Source organism: Fonticula alba, assembly GCF_000388065.1.
Source record: "Fonticula alba strain ATCC 38817 unplaced genomic scaffold supercont2.4, whole genome shotgun sequence".
Lineage (NCBI taxonomy): Eukaryota > Rotosphaerida > Fonticulaceae > Fonticula > Fonticula alba.
This window is the reverse complement of record NW_009242974.1, coordinates 2,455,357-2,468,296: the sequence shown is the minus strand read 5'-3', so window position 1 is coordinate 2,468,296 and position 12,940 is coordinate 2,455,357. Positions and strand designations below refer to the sequence as shown.

The 12,940-nt window shown below is 65.6% G+C and overlaps 3 protein-coding genes across 3 annotated transcripts; 2 read left to right on the top strand and 1 right to left on the bottom strand.

Moving 5' to 3' along the window:
- Nucleotides 1–3,279: 3,279 nt before the first annotated feature.
- On the top strand, nt 3,280–4,149 carry H696_03077 (hypothetical protein; the record flags this gene model as incomplete). The annotated part of the gene is made up of 3 exons (XM_009496967.1): nt 3,280–3,689; nt 3,899–3,980; nt 4,129–4,149. The coding sequence occupies 3 exons, from the start codon at nt 3,280–3,282 to the stop codon at nt 4,147–4,149; spliced, it is 513 nt and encodes a 170-aa protein (XP_009495242.1).
- A 1,841-nt stretch (nt 4,150–5,990) lies between these two features.
- Nucleotides 5,991–10,223, bottom strand: H696_03076 (hypothetical protein). Its single transcript, XM_009496966.1, has one exon. The coding sequence runs from the start codon at nt 7,413–7,415 to the stop codon at nt 6,642–6,644; it is 774 nt and encodes a 257-aa protein (XP_009495241.1). The 5' UTR covers nt 7,416–10,223; the 3' UTR covers nt 5,991–6,641.
- Nucleotides 10,224–10,628: 405 nt separating this feature from the next.
- On the top strand, nt 10,629–12,929 carry H696_03075 (hypothetical protein; the record flags this gene model as incomplete). Its single annotated transcript, XM_009496965.1, has 7 exons — nt 10,629–10,733; nt 10,865–11,002; nt 11,090–11,171; nt 11,238–11,492; nt 11,595–11,767; nt 11,871–12,096; nt 12,196–12,929. The coding sequence occupies 7 exons, from the start codon at nt 10,629–10,631 to the stop codon at nt 12,927–12,929; spliced, it is 1,713 nt and encodes a 570-aa protein (XP_009495240.1).
- Between the last annotated feature and the right edge of the window lie 11 nt (nt 12,930–12,940).

The window sequence follows — 12,940 nt, the reverse complement described above, 5'->3', positions numbered from 1 at the left end:
CCCCCCCCCCCCCCCCCCCCCCCCCCCCCCCCCCCGCCTCTCTCCCCCGTCCCCCTCGCCCCCGCGCGCCGGCCGTGCGCCTGTCGCCGACAGAGAACCTCCCGGGGGGGCGCCCTGCTTGCGACCGCCCACGAGCGGGGGAAGGAGCGGCGAAACCACCTGTAGCACAAGCCGGACCCCCCGCCCGCGCACGTCCCAGCCGCCAGAGCTCTTGAGCCTGGCCAGTGCCTGCCCCCGGGAAGCTCGCCCGGCCGCACCACCGACCGAGCAATCGACTGATGCGCCCGCCCGCCCGCCCGCCCGCCGGACTCGCCCCGGCCTCCGCCCCCTCCGACAAGGAGGGGTCATGCAAAGGACCCACGCGAGTCATGCGCCTCCGGACCCCGGGGCAAGTCTCTCGCTCGGGGACCTGGGCGCCAGGACGCAACCAGCTCCGAGCGCGGAGTGCCCGCGCGAACACGCGGTCCTCCAACACGCCACCTGGCGCGTGGACGCCCGAGGTTCCTGCACATGCCCACACAGGAGCTTCGCACGGACAGCGTCAGGCCCCAAGTGCCCGGCCCGGCCTGTGCAGCCGCCCACAGCGCGGCCGAGCACCTCCGAGCCGCTCAAATGAACAGGCCCTCTCGACGCGCGTCTCACGGCCATGTCCCCTCCCCCCCCCCCGCCCCCCCATCGGCCACAGCCAGAAGGGTCGCGCCAGCCAAGAAGGGCGGGCATTTCCCTTTCTCACCGTTGGTTATGACGCGCGCGCGCGCGCGCGCACCCGCAAGTCAGGGCGCGAAAATTCCACCCAGTTGGCTTGTTGTGCGCGCGCTTCTGGCAGCCACCAACCAGGCGCGCAGAACCGCCCGCGAAAGGGCGGGAATATCCGTGACAAGGTCCCGCCCAAGCGGGAGGCAAGGCACACAACCCCTGCCGGCCTCCCCCCCCCACCAGCCCGAGAGCTCGGTCTGAAGGCACAAAGAGGAAGTAATATTGGCCCATTATTTTTATGACCCCTTATTGCCAGAACTTGTGACATCCTCCCCCAATCGACGTATCGATCTGGCGTTGCACCGGGCGATTCCGCCGGCTCGCCGGCGTGGTACTACCCCCCTCGGCATGCGGGCTCCTCCGGCGGTGCGAGGGCGTCTCCCCACCTCGCGCTGCCCAGCCGGGGGGGGGGGGCGCCACCAGGCCGGCCGCGTCCGCCTCCGGCTAACGGCCACGGCCAAGCCTGGCCCTCGCGCATTGCGCCATGAGGTGCCCCTGGAGAGTCTGACCAGTTTGACGCGTCTGCTCCCGGGGCCGGGCAGGGCCCGGCTACGTCGTGAGTTACGTGCCCTCGGGGGTCTGGATGGTTCTCTTTCTTCCTCTTGTGTGAGTTGCTTTTCCGCCTCTTTTGGCGGCACTCGCCCGGCCCCCCCCCCCGCCCCTCGCCGGGGGGCCTGTGGGTGCGCCCACGCGCCCGGCCCTTTCTTGCCAGAGCATATTTAGATGCCCTCCCCCGGTCGGCCCGCGCACCCCCGGACCCAGAATGCGCTGAGGGATCCCCCCTACAGAGGCTACGGCGATTCCCGCGACGCCCATGCGGGCGCGGGGGGCCCCTCCTCCCTCTCCCTTCCAAGGCCAATATGCCTGGGGAAATGTCCGTCCCCGTCCGTGCGCGCCCGCATCACTCGGGCATGCAGACCTACGCCGAGAGAAACCTCGGGGAGTGAGCTTCTCCGACGCTCTCGCTCCGAAGATGGCGTTATACCGCCCGCACAAGACGGCAGATGCCCGGAAAAAGGGCCCCCCTGGACCATGTGAGGCGCCAACGTACACTCGGATGCTGCGTGCGTGCACCCCCCGGGCCGCGTGAATTACCAACCATGGCCCATGGGGACTCCCTCCTCCCGCCCCCGCCCCCCACCCACGCGCTGTTGCCTCCCCAAGACCCGAGCATGATGTGAGGGCCGATCCGGCGGCTTCGTGAAGCGCCTCGAATGTTGGCCCCTCCCGGAGCGTGCCCTTTCCACCGTCGGCTCTATGACCGGTCTTGCTGGGAGGGCGGTGGGGGGTCGGCTCCGGTGGCCGTGCTACTCCGTGGCGACACCCACATACACATGACTCGCCACAAAATCCTGATTTCCATCCAGATGATCATGTAAAAAGCAACACACACATGATCCCGCCACAACAGGCCGCGATCCCTCAATTGGATGGGCTCCATTCGTTGGCATTCATCGCCCCCCTCGGCGACGAGCTTAATGCGACGCTCGACTCCGGCGGTTGACTCTCCGTGCCCTTTGTCTTCCAAGGGGGAGGAAGCGGTGGGTTTGGTTTGCGGCGTTGCCTGAGTCATGGTCGCTCTGTTCCAAGTTCTCATTAGCCCTGGCAGTCCGCCAGACCCGCTCTTCAGACCAAAGAGCCGAGCATCCACGAACATCGACTGGCGGAGGATGATAGCCTGGGGGGCGATTGGCCAGCCGGGAGGGGGCTCTTTCCAGGCCTGAGCCGCGCACCACCAGGCACCCCGGGATGAAAGTACTCGTCGGATCGCCCCATTCGCTTGTGCCTTCGAGTCTTCCAGCAGCGTTCGTGCTTCCCCCCACCCTGGCTTTCTTACTTGTTCCCCCCCCCCTCTCTCTCTCTTTTACTTCAGACTCTGAGCCACAAAGGCCATCGGCTCGGGATCGCCGGGCGCGACACCGGGTGTCTACCCCCCTCCAGAGCGCCTCAAGGGACCTCCCTTGTCCGCACCCCCCCCCCCCCTCCTCTCCCGCTGCCTCCCCCTCCCCATCCGCCCTTTGCACACCCCGTCGCCGCCACTATCATCTCTCCTGGAGAGTGAGCCACTCCCCCCTCCTCCCCCCCTCCCCCCCCCCCCTCCAACGGGCGACATGCCTTCCGAGATTGTGTAATCCTGCCTCCCCCCATTTTTGAATCGCCCGATCCCACATTCGCCTGCCTCACAAGCTCTCCGTTGCGGTGCCCGGACCGTGTGCCGGCGCCCTCAAAGACACAATGTCCCGCGAGCCACCCCCAACAGCCACCGCGTCCTTTTGTCCTCCCGACTCGACTCCCATCTCGGCTCCGGCTACTGCGTCCCCCTTGTCGCCATCTTCTGCACCGACATCGGCGTCGCACCCATCCCATGCCCCCCAGACCACGCGCCCCCCTATTATGACGCACTTCAGCCGGTCCCCTCCGCCAGCTCCCCCGGCTGCGCTTGGCTCACGTCCACCGCCCGGTCTCCTGCCTACCGGCTCCTCCCCCCCGCGCCTGGCCGAACTGACGGTCACCCCGTCAGACATGCTGGCCAGTAGCGCCGCGCAATTGAGTTTCAGTGCCCGGGAGGCATTCGCTCGTGGCAGCTACTCCCAGGCCGCCGCCACCCTCAATGACCTGGCATCCCTCTGTTTGGACCTGTCGCTCTTCTCCCTGCCTGGGAACTTCCCCGATCCCACGGTTTCGCTGCAGGCCGGTCCGCCCCCCTCAGCAGCCTTTCTCCCGCCGCCTCCTCCATTGGCCCACTCACCAATCGGGACTACGGTGACCTCGGTGCCGGTGCCGGCTCCAGCCCCCCTGGCCACCGCCGGCCCCGGGCATGCCCTCCCGAAGCCCCCGCTGCTGGCTGGCCTTGCCTCCGGCCCCGATGGGGCTTCCTCACACTTTTCTACCGACCCACCCGCGCCAACTTCCATCGCCTCAGCGGGCCATTTGTGCGCCCATAGTTTTCTCACTTCCTCTCTCTCACTACACATCCATCTTTCCTTTCCGCCTCTCTCTCTCTCTCTCCCTCCATTTCCCCCTCTCGTACCACTTACCACTCTCCCCCTGGCATGCCTTCTGCCCATGCCCTCTTTGCTTGCTCCCCCCTCGAGCCAGGCCTGTCCACCAGGGGACTATCTCTCCGACGAGCGTCCTCCAGGGCACTTCCCAATGCTCTTGCCCGGGATGTGAGTCTCTCTTCACTGCAGCTCCTCTTCCGAGCACGGAGCCGCTCGGTCAAGGTGCGCCGGAAGTTGGTTGCCCCTTTGGCCTCCCCCTTCGCCTCTCTGCATTTGGCCTTCTCCATTGCCGGTCCACTCCCATGCACATATCTCATCATTCCCCCCCCCCTCCCGATCCCTCTCTTCCCCTTCGCTCCGATGTCTTCAGCACACCGGCCCCTGCATGTGACCCGGCCTGGAGCAGCAGCCCAGCTCCAGGGCGATCCGGCTGATTCCTTGTTTGATCGTGCCTCAATCGCCTGTAAAATCTCCCCCTCTGAATCCCCCACCCCATCGGGTGCGCATTTTCATGCCCTTTTCACCAGCCACCGCGCGGTCAGACCCACTCCCGCAAGCTACTCTTCCCTAACGCCACAATCGCCCGGACAGTTTCCAATCCCCCTCGGTCCCGATCAGGGCGAGCCTCCCGCCATGAGCAGCCCGGTGCCGGGCCCGGGTCATCGTCACATGGACACCTTCCTTCCCTTGGCGCATCCCACCAGATGGGGATCATCCGGTCGCCCGAGGCCGGTGGCACCTCTCTTTCCCCCCGTGCGGTTCCTGCCACCCTGGATCTCCCCCATTCCCGGCCACTCCACCAGCTGCACCCGACCGCCGGGCCACGGGCCGACCCCCGTCTCGCCTCTTCCTCTCCGGCAATGCCGTCTGCCTCTTTGGCTCCTTCTTCACTCCCATTGCATGGGGAAGGGGAGGGAGTGCAGGGGGCATCCCAACTGCCGGATGCCACCTCGGGCATTGGCCACCACCCGCTGCCACAAAATGCCACCCCTTCCGGACCTCAGGGAATGGCTGCTATTGCAGCTGCCGGCGAGCATCCCCCCGCCCCGGGTTCCCTCCCGCGCAGGGTCCCCCATCATCAGCTTCACATCATGCGGCGCTCACGTTCGGTTGACAGCTTCTTTTCAGCCCTCAACTTCCGCCGACTTGGCTCCCCCTCCTCTGGCAGCTCGACTCCCGGCTCGGTGGGATCATGCCGTCCTCATCGTGCCACTCGCCGACCCTTCCCCATGGGCCGAACCGCAGCCTCACCGGACTCGACCCCGGCTCCCACCTGGCCTGCCGTGACCGGTGCCTCACATCCTCCGGTGCCCGATCCTCCCTCCGCCACCGACGCCGGTGGACACGTCCCTGCCCAAATTCCCTTCCACTTCGATGCCCCGCAGGAAGAGGAGGAGTCTCTTGCGCAGATGTCCATGCACTCGTTGCTCATGTCCGATGCGGCCGCCTCGACTGCCGCCTCGACTGCCGCCTCCTTTTCCATCAGTACTTCGCCCGCGTCTCCGGGGGCTGTCCCCTCATCACCGGTCTCGACCGATGCCCCTTTCCCCGGTGATGCCTGTCCTCCGAGTCGATCCCTGGCCTCGCCGTCCCACCTAGTGTCCCCAGCCATGTCGGCCCTCGCCTCCGGTCCATCCTTCCAATCGGATACCATCCCGGCCGAGTTATCAAAGCGCATCTGCCAACTTGTGGGCCGGGACATCACGGCCATGTCCGACAGTTCCCATGACTTGGGCACCGCACCGATGCTCTCCACAGCCGGTCGCTTGCCCGGGGGCGCCCCGGGTGCCGAAACATCCCCCTCATTGCTGGCTTCACTGGTAGCCAATGCTGCCACCTCGTTGGCTCAAGCAGCCCACATCACACACATTCACTCGCAGCGGACCGCTGGCATCGTGGCTCGGCAGTCCGGGCTTCGTGTGCGGCACAACCTCTCGCTGGCGCTTTTCATGGGTGACCGCCAGAGGAGTCGCTTCGCTGCCGAACTGTCCTCTCTCCTGTGTGAAATCCTCAGCGAATACTGGGCCAATCGGTCCCGAGGGGGCTCTTCGTCGGCTGCAGCAGCGGCCGCTGCCGCGGCGGCGGCCGCGGCCGCTGCAGCAGCCGCCGCCGCGGCAGCGGCTGCCACGGGCGCCGGGGCCACTGCCTGTGCACCTGCCCCCAACCCCGGACCTGGACCACTCACCTGTGTCAATCCCAAGCCCCACCAGTGTTATGTGGTGCCGGCGGCGGCCGCGGCGGCAGCAGCCGCGGCGGCAGCCGCCGCCGAACAGCCAAGCCATTACCCGCGCCTGCCGACAGAGCCCCTTTTGCCAGCCCAGTCAGCTGGCCTTCCCACAACGGACGACCACCACGCCGGGTCTCGGGTGATCATCTGGAACTTGGCCGTGGTACACTGGCAGGCATGCCGGTGGCGGGCCTGCTTCGAGTATCTCCGCGGCTTCTTTTCCGTGACGCCGGAGCTCCGGCTGTCGGCCGCTGCCGAGGCCATCACCTCGGCGGTCTTTCAGTTTTATGGCCTGCCCCAGGGAATCGACACGGTCCCCGTGCCAGGGCCTCTGCCCGGCGCAGACAACGGCCCAAATGCTTCCCTGCCGTCCGGCGCACCTCCCCCCGGTGGCGGGGCATCACCCTCGACCATCGCCACCCTGACCATCGATCGATTCATCGTCCGAGCCGAGCTGACTCGGGTGGATGCCTTGCTGCGTCTTGGTCGGGCCGGCGCCGCCAGCCGGCGCCTGGCACGCGTCGAGTCCTATCTTGCCGAGGCCTGGTCGCATGCGGTCGATGCGGCGTGCCATGTCCTGTCGGTCCGCCAGGACCCCGGGCCTGATGGTCATCCGGTGCCCCTGGCCGGGGCGGATCTCGGTCGGCATCTGGCCATCACGCCCTCCCTCTCCGGGGACAATGTCTTTCTTGGGGAGGTGGCTTCATGCATCGAGAATGCCCTGGATGTCGGGCCATTTGCGCTGGGCGGGCGTGGCGTGGCCGCCGTCGTGGCCGCCTACCGTGCTCGCATCGACGTGGCCATGGCCGGTGCCGTGGGGAACTTCCTCTCACAGGGGGCCTCCCTTTCGGACCTGATTCCCATTCTTTCGCCCCCGATAACCGATGGTTCGCTCGGGCTCCGGACCAATGGGCTCTTGTTGGCTTCTTTCGTGTCGGCCGAAGCTGCTCGGCGCCGGGCTCAAGCCCGTCTATCCATCGAATCGGCCGCCTCTTCCGCGCCGGATGGCGAGTCCGACCTGACTGTCCTGCTTCTGCGCATCCAATTTGGTCTGACCGACCGGGCGGCACGGGTGGCAATTGCCGGGGGTGCGGCTCGGGAATTGAAGCGCTTCGCCGCCGTGGCGCCCGGGGTCTCCCCGCCCCCGCGCCTGGAGCGCCTTGGGCTCCACAGTGTCCAATCCCTCCTCCGGGCGGATCACACTCTCGACAAGCTCCTCCGCCAGGCGGGGGCCCTGGTTGGCCTTCCGGCCCCAGGCACCCCGGTGTCCATCTCTTCATTGGCCAGCTCTGGCACCGGCCCGGCGGGTCTTCTCGACCAGTCGCGTGTGCTGTCGGCCTTTGGTGCGGTCGCCGCCGCACGCGGCCAGGGCCGTGAGTCCGAATTTTGGTACTCCTACGCTCGGCAGGTCCTCCGCCAGTACCAAGCATCTCGGCAGCTGGCCCGCGCGGCTCCCGGCAGCCCGCCTGCCTCGCGATCGGCCCCCGTTCCTTCGGAGCCCGTCCCCTCGAGCGCCTCGTCCACGTCAGCTTCCCCGGCCGATGTCGCTGGTCGCACCCGAGACTCGCCCAATTCAACTGAATCGGCCGAATCGACCGATTCAACCGATCCCACCCCTCCCCCCTCGGCGAGTGCCGCTCCCCCTACTCGACGCATTGCCCAGGAATGGACTGACCCGGCCGGTGACCTTCACGATGTGGTCCGGTCTTTGGGAACCGTGGGCTTGATGAATCGCCCGGTCGGCATGTCGGAGCGTCGGCTTCCCTCCCCGGCCGCCTGGGGAATCCCCGGCCTGACAGCTCCGATCCTGCCACTAGATGACAGCCTCGAGGAGGCGATCTCTTGGGACCGGGCCCTTTCCGCCACCGGGTGGCTGCGCTGTGCCGAGAAGGCCCTTCGCAACAGCCTTATCACTCGGGCCCGGCGTGAGGCGACCACCCTCGCGGCAATGCCACCGGTTCCGGGATTCTTTGCCTTCCCAATGGTCATTGATGGTGGTTCTGGCGTCGAGCCGACAGCCGGCCATCGGCCTTCCGATCCTCAGCCCGACTTCATTGGGCAGGCCCAATATGCCTATCAGTGTGCTGTCAATGCCCGGTCCCTGCTCATCGCCTCCGAGCAACGGGCCGCTGCCTCGCCTCTGCCGCCTTTCCCGCGCACACAAGGGACCGGCGCCGGTGCCGCCGGCGCCGGCATCCCCACGGCCACCTCCACCACTGGCCATACCCCCGGTGGAGCTTCGGGAGCGACGGCCCCCTTCCCCGGGGCACCCACCCCCAGCGGGCCAGCCCCTCCGGGATCAAGTCTCGACGAGTCGACCCTGGCTCTGGCACTGCATCACCATCGTCGGATGCGATCGCATTACCGCCGGCGATTGGCGGACTTCCACTCCCTGGCCATCATGGCTTCGGCGTCGGTGATTGCCGGGGATCCCATCCGCGCGCTCGGATCGTTGCGTCTCATTGACACCGAGATCGATGCGGAGCTGTTGGGCTTCTTCCACATGCATGAGGGCATCGGCACGACACTCCCCCCCCCGCCGGCTGGCTTGTGCGCTGTGCACCCGGAGCACTTTCCCCTCTTGCGCACGATTCCCCTGTGTCCACCGAATGGGCCGCCCCCGTTGGCCACTCAGCCGGCCTCTGCGGCCGCATTGTTGGCCGGGGCTTCCGAACAATCCGGACTCCTGCCCATCGGCTCGCTGGCCATCGAGCGTGCTCTGCCATCTGATCTTCGCCGAGCGGTAGATCGTCTCTGGGCCATGGCGCTAACCCTGTCCGGGAGGCCCCTCTGCGCCGCGCGTTTCATCGCCTTCCGTCTTCACTCATACCAACTGCTTACGCCGGAATTCCTGTTCCACCTGCGCCTCGGTGTGTCGGAGGGCACCGGCGATACTCCTCTGCCGGTGTTCCCGCAGGACCGGCGGACCGCATGTGTTCGCCGGTCCAATTGCCAGCGCTGTCTTCGAGCCCTACTGATCCACGGGCCGCCAGATGATCCGGGCCATGCCCTGCGTCTGGCCCTGGCCTCGTCATTGGCCTCGGCACGCCTTGTGACCCTGGCCTTGGTGGTGGTTCTACCCCTGCTGGAAGACTGGGCCCCCTTCTCTCGCCTGGCTGCCAGTTCGGCCTCGACAATGGCCACTCGGGGCCCCGCAGACCCGGCGCGTGTGTCCCTTGCCCGGGCCTTCCGGCCGCAGGAGGAGGGCCCTCCTCCCGGCCAAGTGTGCTCCTCAGCCGCTGACAGGTCGACCTCGGCCGGGGCCGATTGCTTTGTCGCCTGTGATGAGGATCTTGCCCCGGCCTGGCTCGAGACCGCCAGCACGATCGTCAGTTACTGCTATGCTGTTCAGCAGGAATTGGACCTGGTGACGGAGTTTGCGCACTTCAACATGGCCACTCTCGGGCATGTTGCTCCCGCCACGGGCATCCCATCTGGCGGCAGTGGTGCCGGTGTAGCCGAGGCCGCGATGGGGTCGCGGTCGCGTTCCTCCGCGGCCACCAGCATGGCATCTGCCTCGGACTCGGGGGCTGGAAGCGCCGAGCCTCAGCTTCCCTCGTGGTGGCAATCCACCACGGCGGTTGCTCGTCGAGGGGTTCCGCCCTCGGCGGCGTCGGCGTCGGCGTCGTCGGCGTCGGCGGCGTCGGTGGCGACTGTCACATCCGCGACCGCCACAAGCACCCCAGCGGGCGCCCCTCTCTCGGCCCCGTTGGTCGGGTATCTGTCCTTGCCACGGCTACCAGCCATTGGCTCGACACCAGTGCCCAGCAGCGGCCCTCCGGCACCCGTTCCTCCCGTGGGCATGGCTCCGATTCCCGATGGTGGTGCCGGCGCCCGGGCCCCCGCAGTTCGACCGACCCCCGCCGCTTTGAATCTCCTCCACTCCCTGGGGGCTCTGGTCCCGGGGCAGCAGCATGCCACCGGCGTTCCCCACTCCGGTCACTGAGCCCAAATTCTGCGCCATTTGCGTTGGCAGTGACACTTCCCGCAAAAGACGCCCCGTTTGGGTCCTCCTCGATTTCATGTCTGTCCCCCCTGGAGACTTTGCGGGGCTTCCTTCCTTCTCCCCCTCTCCCTCCGTCTTTTGTGTCCCCGGACGGAGGGATCGTGACCCCCCCCCCCTGGAGGGCGGCTGACACCTTCACATTACTCTTGTCTGTCCCACTTCTTCTGTGTGTCCCCCCCCCCCCCCTGCACACACTTCCCATTCCGACTGAAAATACGAATCAACTTCCTGTTTTATTGCTTTCTCATCCCCCCCGTGCCCTGGCCAGCAAGTCGGCTATGATGTGTCCCCATTTTTGGCCGATCTTCACCCGCATCCTCAGTGTCTGTGTGTCTGTGTGTGTGTGTGTGTGCCTCTCTCTCTCCCTCACGAGGTGATGATGTTATTCGAACGTCTCTTATTGTGAAAGCCTGCGACACAACTTTTGTGCGCTGAGACAGGGGGGGGCTGATGGGGGCAGGGGACTGATCGGCAGCTGGACACCTGCTGAAAGACCTGGAATTACCTTCCAGATCTCACCACTAATCTCCCAGAGTTTCCTCGCCCCATCTCCACTTTCTTTCTTTCTCCCTCTCTCTCTCTCTCCCCTCCTCCCCCCTTCCCCCTCCCCCGACTTCCTTCTTTCTCTCTGCGCATCATGTCCGGGCCGTTGTGCAGTTCGAGCTCGCGCCCGGCCTACCAGTCATTCGCTCAGGGTGCTGCAGCGGCGACCGCCGAAAGTTCGCTTCTGGCCCTTCAAGCAGTGTGTTGCTTCTTTCTTTCCTTCCCTCTTTGCCTGTCCTCGCCTGTGCTGCCCAAACTCCAGCCTCCTACGGCCGCTGTCCCATTCCCATCCACTAACCCTGTTTCCGCCTGTTGCTCTACCGGCAACAGCAACAGCATCCGGCGTCGAAGGATGTCTCCCGTCCGACTTTGATCGGAGGCGACCCTCGCCCCGCCGCTCCCATCTTTGAATCTGGGCCAGTGGCCAGCGTTTCGGCTCGGCCGATTGCCGCTGATCTCGCCGTCGAGGTACATGGGAAGTTGACCCCCTGCGACTCAGCCTGCTGCTGCTGCTCACACTCGAAGACGATCAACACTCCCACGCAGTTTCATCAGTCCTTTGCGGAGCGCTTGAACCTCGGAGAAGCCAATTCGCAAGCCCATTCGGCCCCCGCTGAGCTTCTCACCTCGAAGACCGGTATGTTCCCTTGCTCGGCTGTCAGGGGTGATGTGCTTCTTCTGACAGCGGTCTCGAATGGTTCAGCCCCGGAGCTCCTGGGCCCCGTTGACCCTCGGTACCAGATCCCCCCCCAGCACTTGGCCGCCCTCGTTCCTGGCCCTCATCACGCGTCTCAACTGCCACTGGCCATCGGATCGTCCGTGCCCCCGGAGCTTCTCCAGACCCATCTCCGCATGCTTCAGGCACACCAGGCCCAGGAGGCGGCCATGGCCCGATACCTCGAGGTCCCGGCAAACCCCGCCGATATCACGACTCTCCTTCATGGGCCAGACTCTGAGGGTACGTGCTACCTCCCGATTGGCAGCCAGCCATGACTGATTATCTGCTGATACAACTTTCTCCCTCTTCCTCTCTCTCTCTCTCTCTGCCCGTATCAAACAGTAATGGACGAGGACGATTTTGATCCCCGAGTTTTCGACGCCGAGCTCGACGGAGCCTTCCACATGATAAACAATGCCCACCTCGGTGAGGACAGCGACTCGCAATCGGTCACCGATTGGGATGCTTTCGGGGAAGATCTCGACCCCGAGATCTACGGCCAAATGTTCTCCATGGTGTGCTGATGTATCAACTTCCCGCGTGCCCCCCCCCCTCCTCTTTCTCTCTCTCTCTGTCTCTCTGTGCACCTGTCCCTGACTCACCTCCATGTCGACGCAGGATGGACTCGCGGCGCTTGCCGGTGGGCGGCCACTCGAGTCGTTGCAGCCCACCGCACCGACCCTTGACTCGACATCCATCTTCTCCGAGCCTCCAAACAGCTATCTCTTCGATTCACGCAACCCATTCCTCGAGGAGGGGGCTCATCAGGCTGAAACTGCGCGTGGGGCCTACCAGCGAGCTTTGCAGTTGAAGCGCGAGGGGAATCTCAGTGATGCCACACTGGGTGCGGATTTTCCCCTGCTTGACCCTCTCCCTCGGGGGTGTCATGTTGACTAATGCTGGACTGCCCCCGGCCATCTGGCCATTCGGTTTCCACCCGCAGCCTTCGAAGCGGCGGTGTCCCTGCTGCGTCGGGAGATGGAGCAGACGAACGATCATTCAGCCAGCTCAACCATCCGCCTGGCCTGGTACTGGACGAGCCTCGGCATCTGTCATGCCGACAATGAGAAGGACCAGCCGTCACGCAGTGCGCTTGAAATTGCCTCCACCTTCGTTTGTCAATCGCCGCTCGTCAATTCGGTCCCGGAGCAGTCGAGCATCCCCATCGGCTGGGCGCTCGCGGGGCTGCCTCTCATCATCTCCTATGTAAACAGCGACAGCTTTGACCTCGCGTACATGGCCTCCACCAAATGGGCCACAGCCCGTTATGGCATCAACCTGCAGAAAGACAACAGCGCCGCCAGTGACTCCCCCCTGCCGACTCTTCCTCCCGGGCTTATTGCCTCGAAGGAGGTCCTTCAAAACCTGGGCCGTGTCATCTCCGGCGTGGCCGGCCTCATGGACGATGCGTCGCCCGATCTGAGCAAGCAATATCTCCAGCGCCTGGTCACCCCGGAGGACATGGGCGATCTCGAGGAGCACTGGTCGTCATCGGCCGATTCCAGCATTGTCGAGGCCATGGCCGCGCTTTGCCACTTGATCGGGGACTTCTCCTCGGCAGTCACCTACTTCACTCGAGCGATCGAGCTTTCTCCGACAAAGGTCCGTAATCTCTGTCTGTCTGTCTGTCTGTCTCTCTTTCTCTCTTGCTCCTCTTCCTTCGCCAACACATACTGAGCCTCCCCCCC

Coding starts and splice junctions, on each gene's coding strand:
- H696_03076 (XM_009496966.1), bottom strand. CDS start 7,415: ATGCTTGGTACTGGCGGAGGACCTGCCGAGCGTAGGAGTACCAAAATT.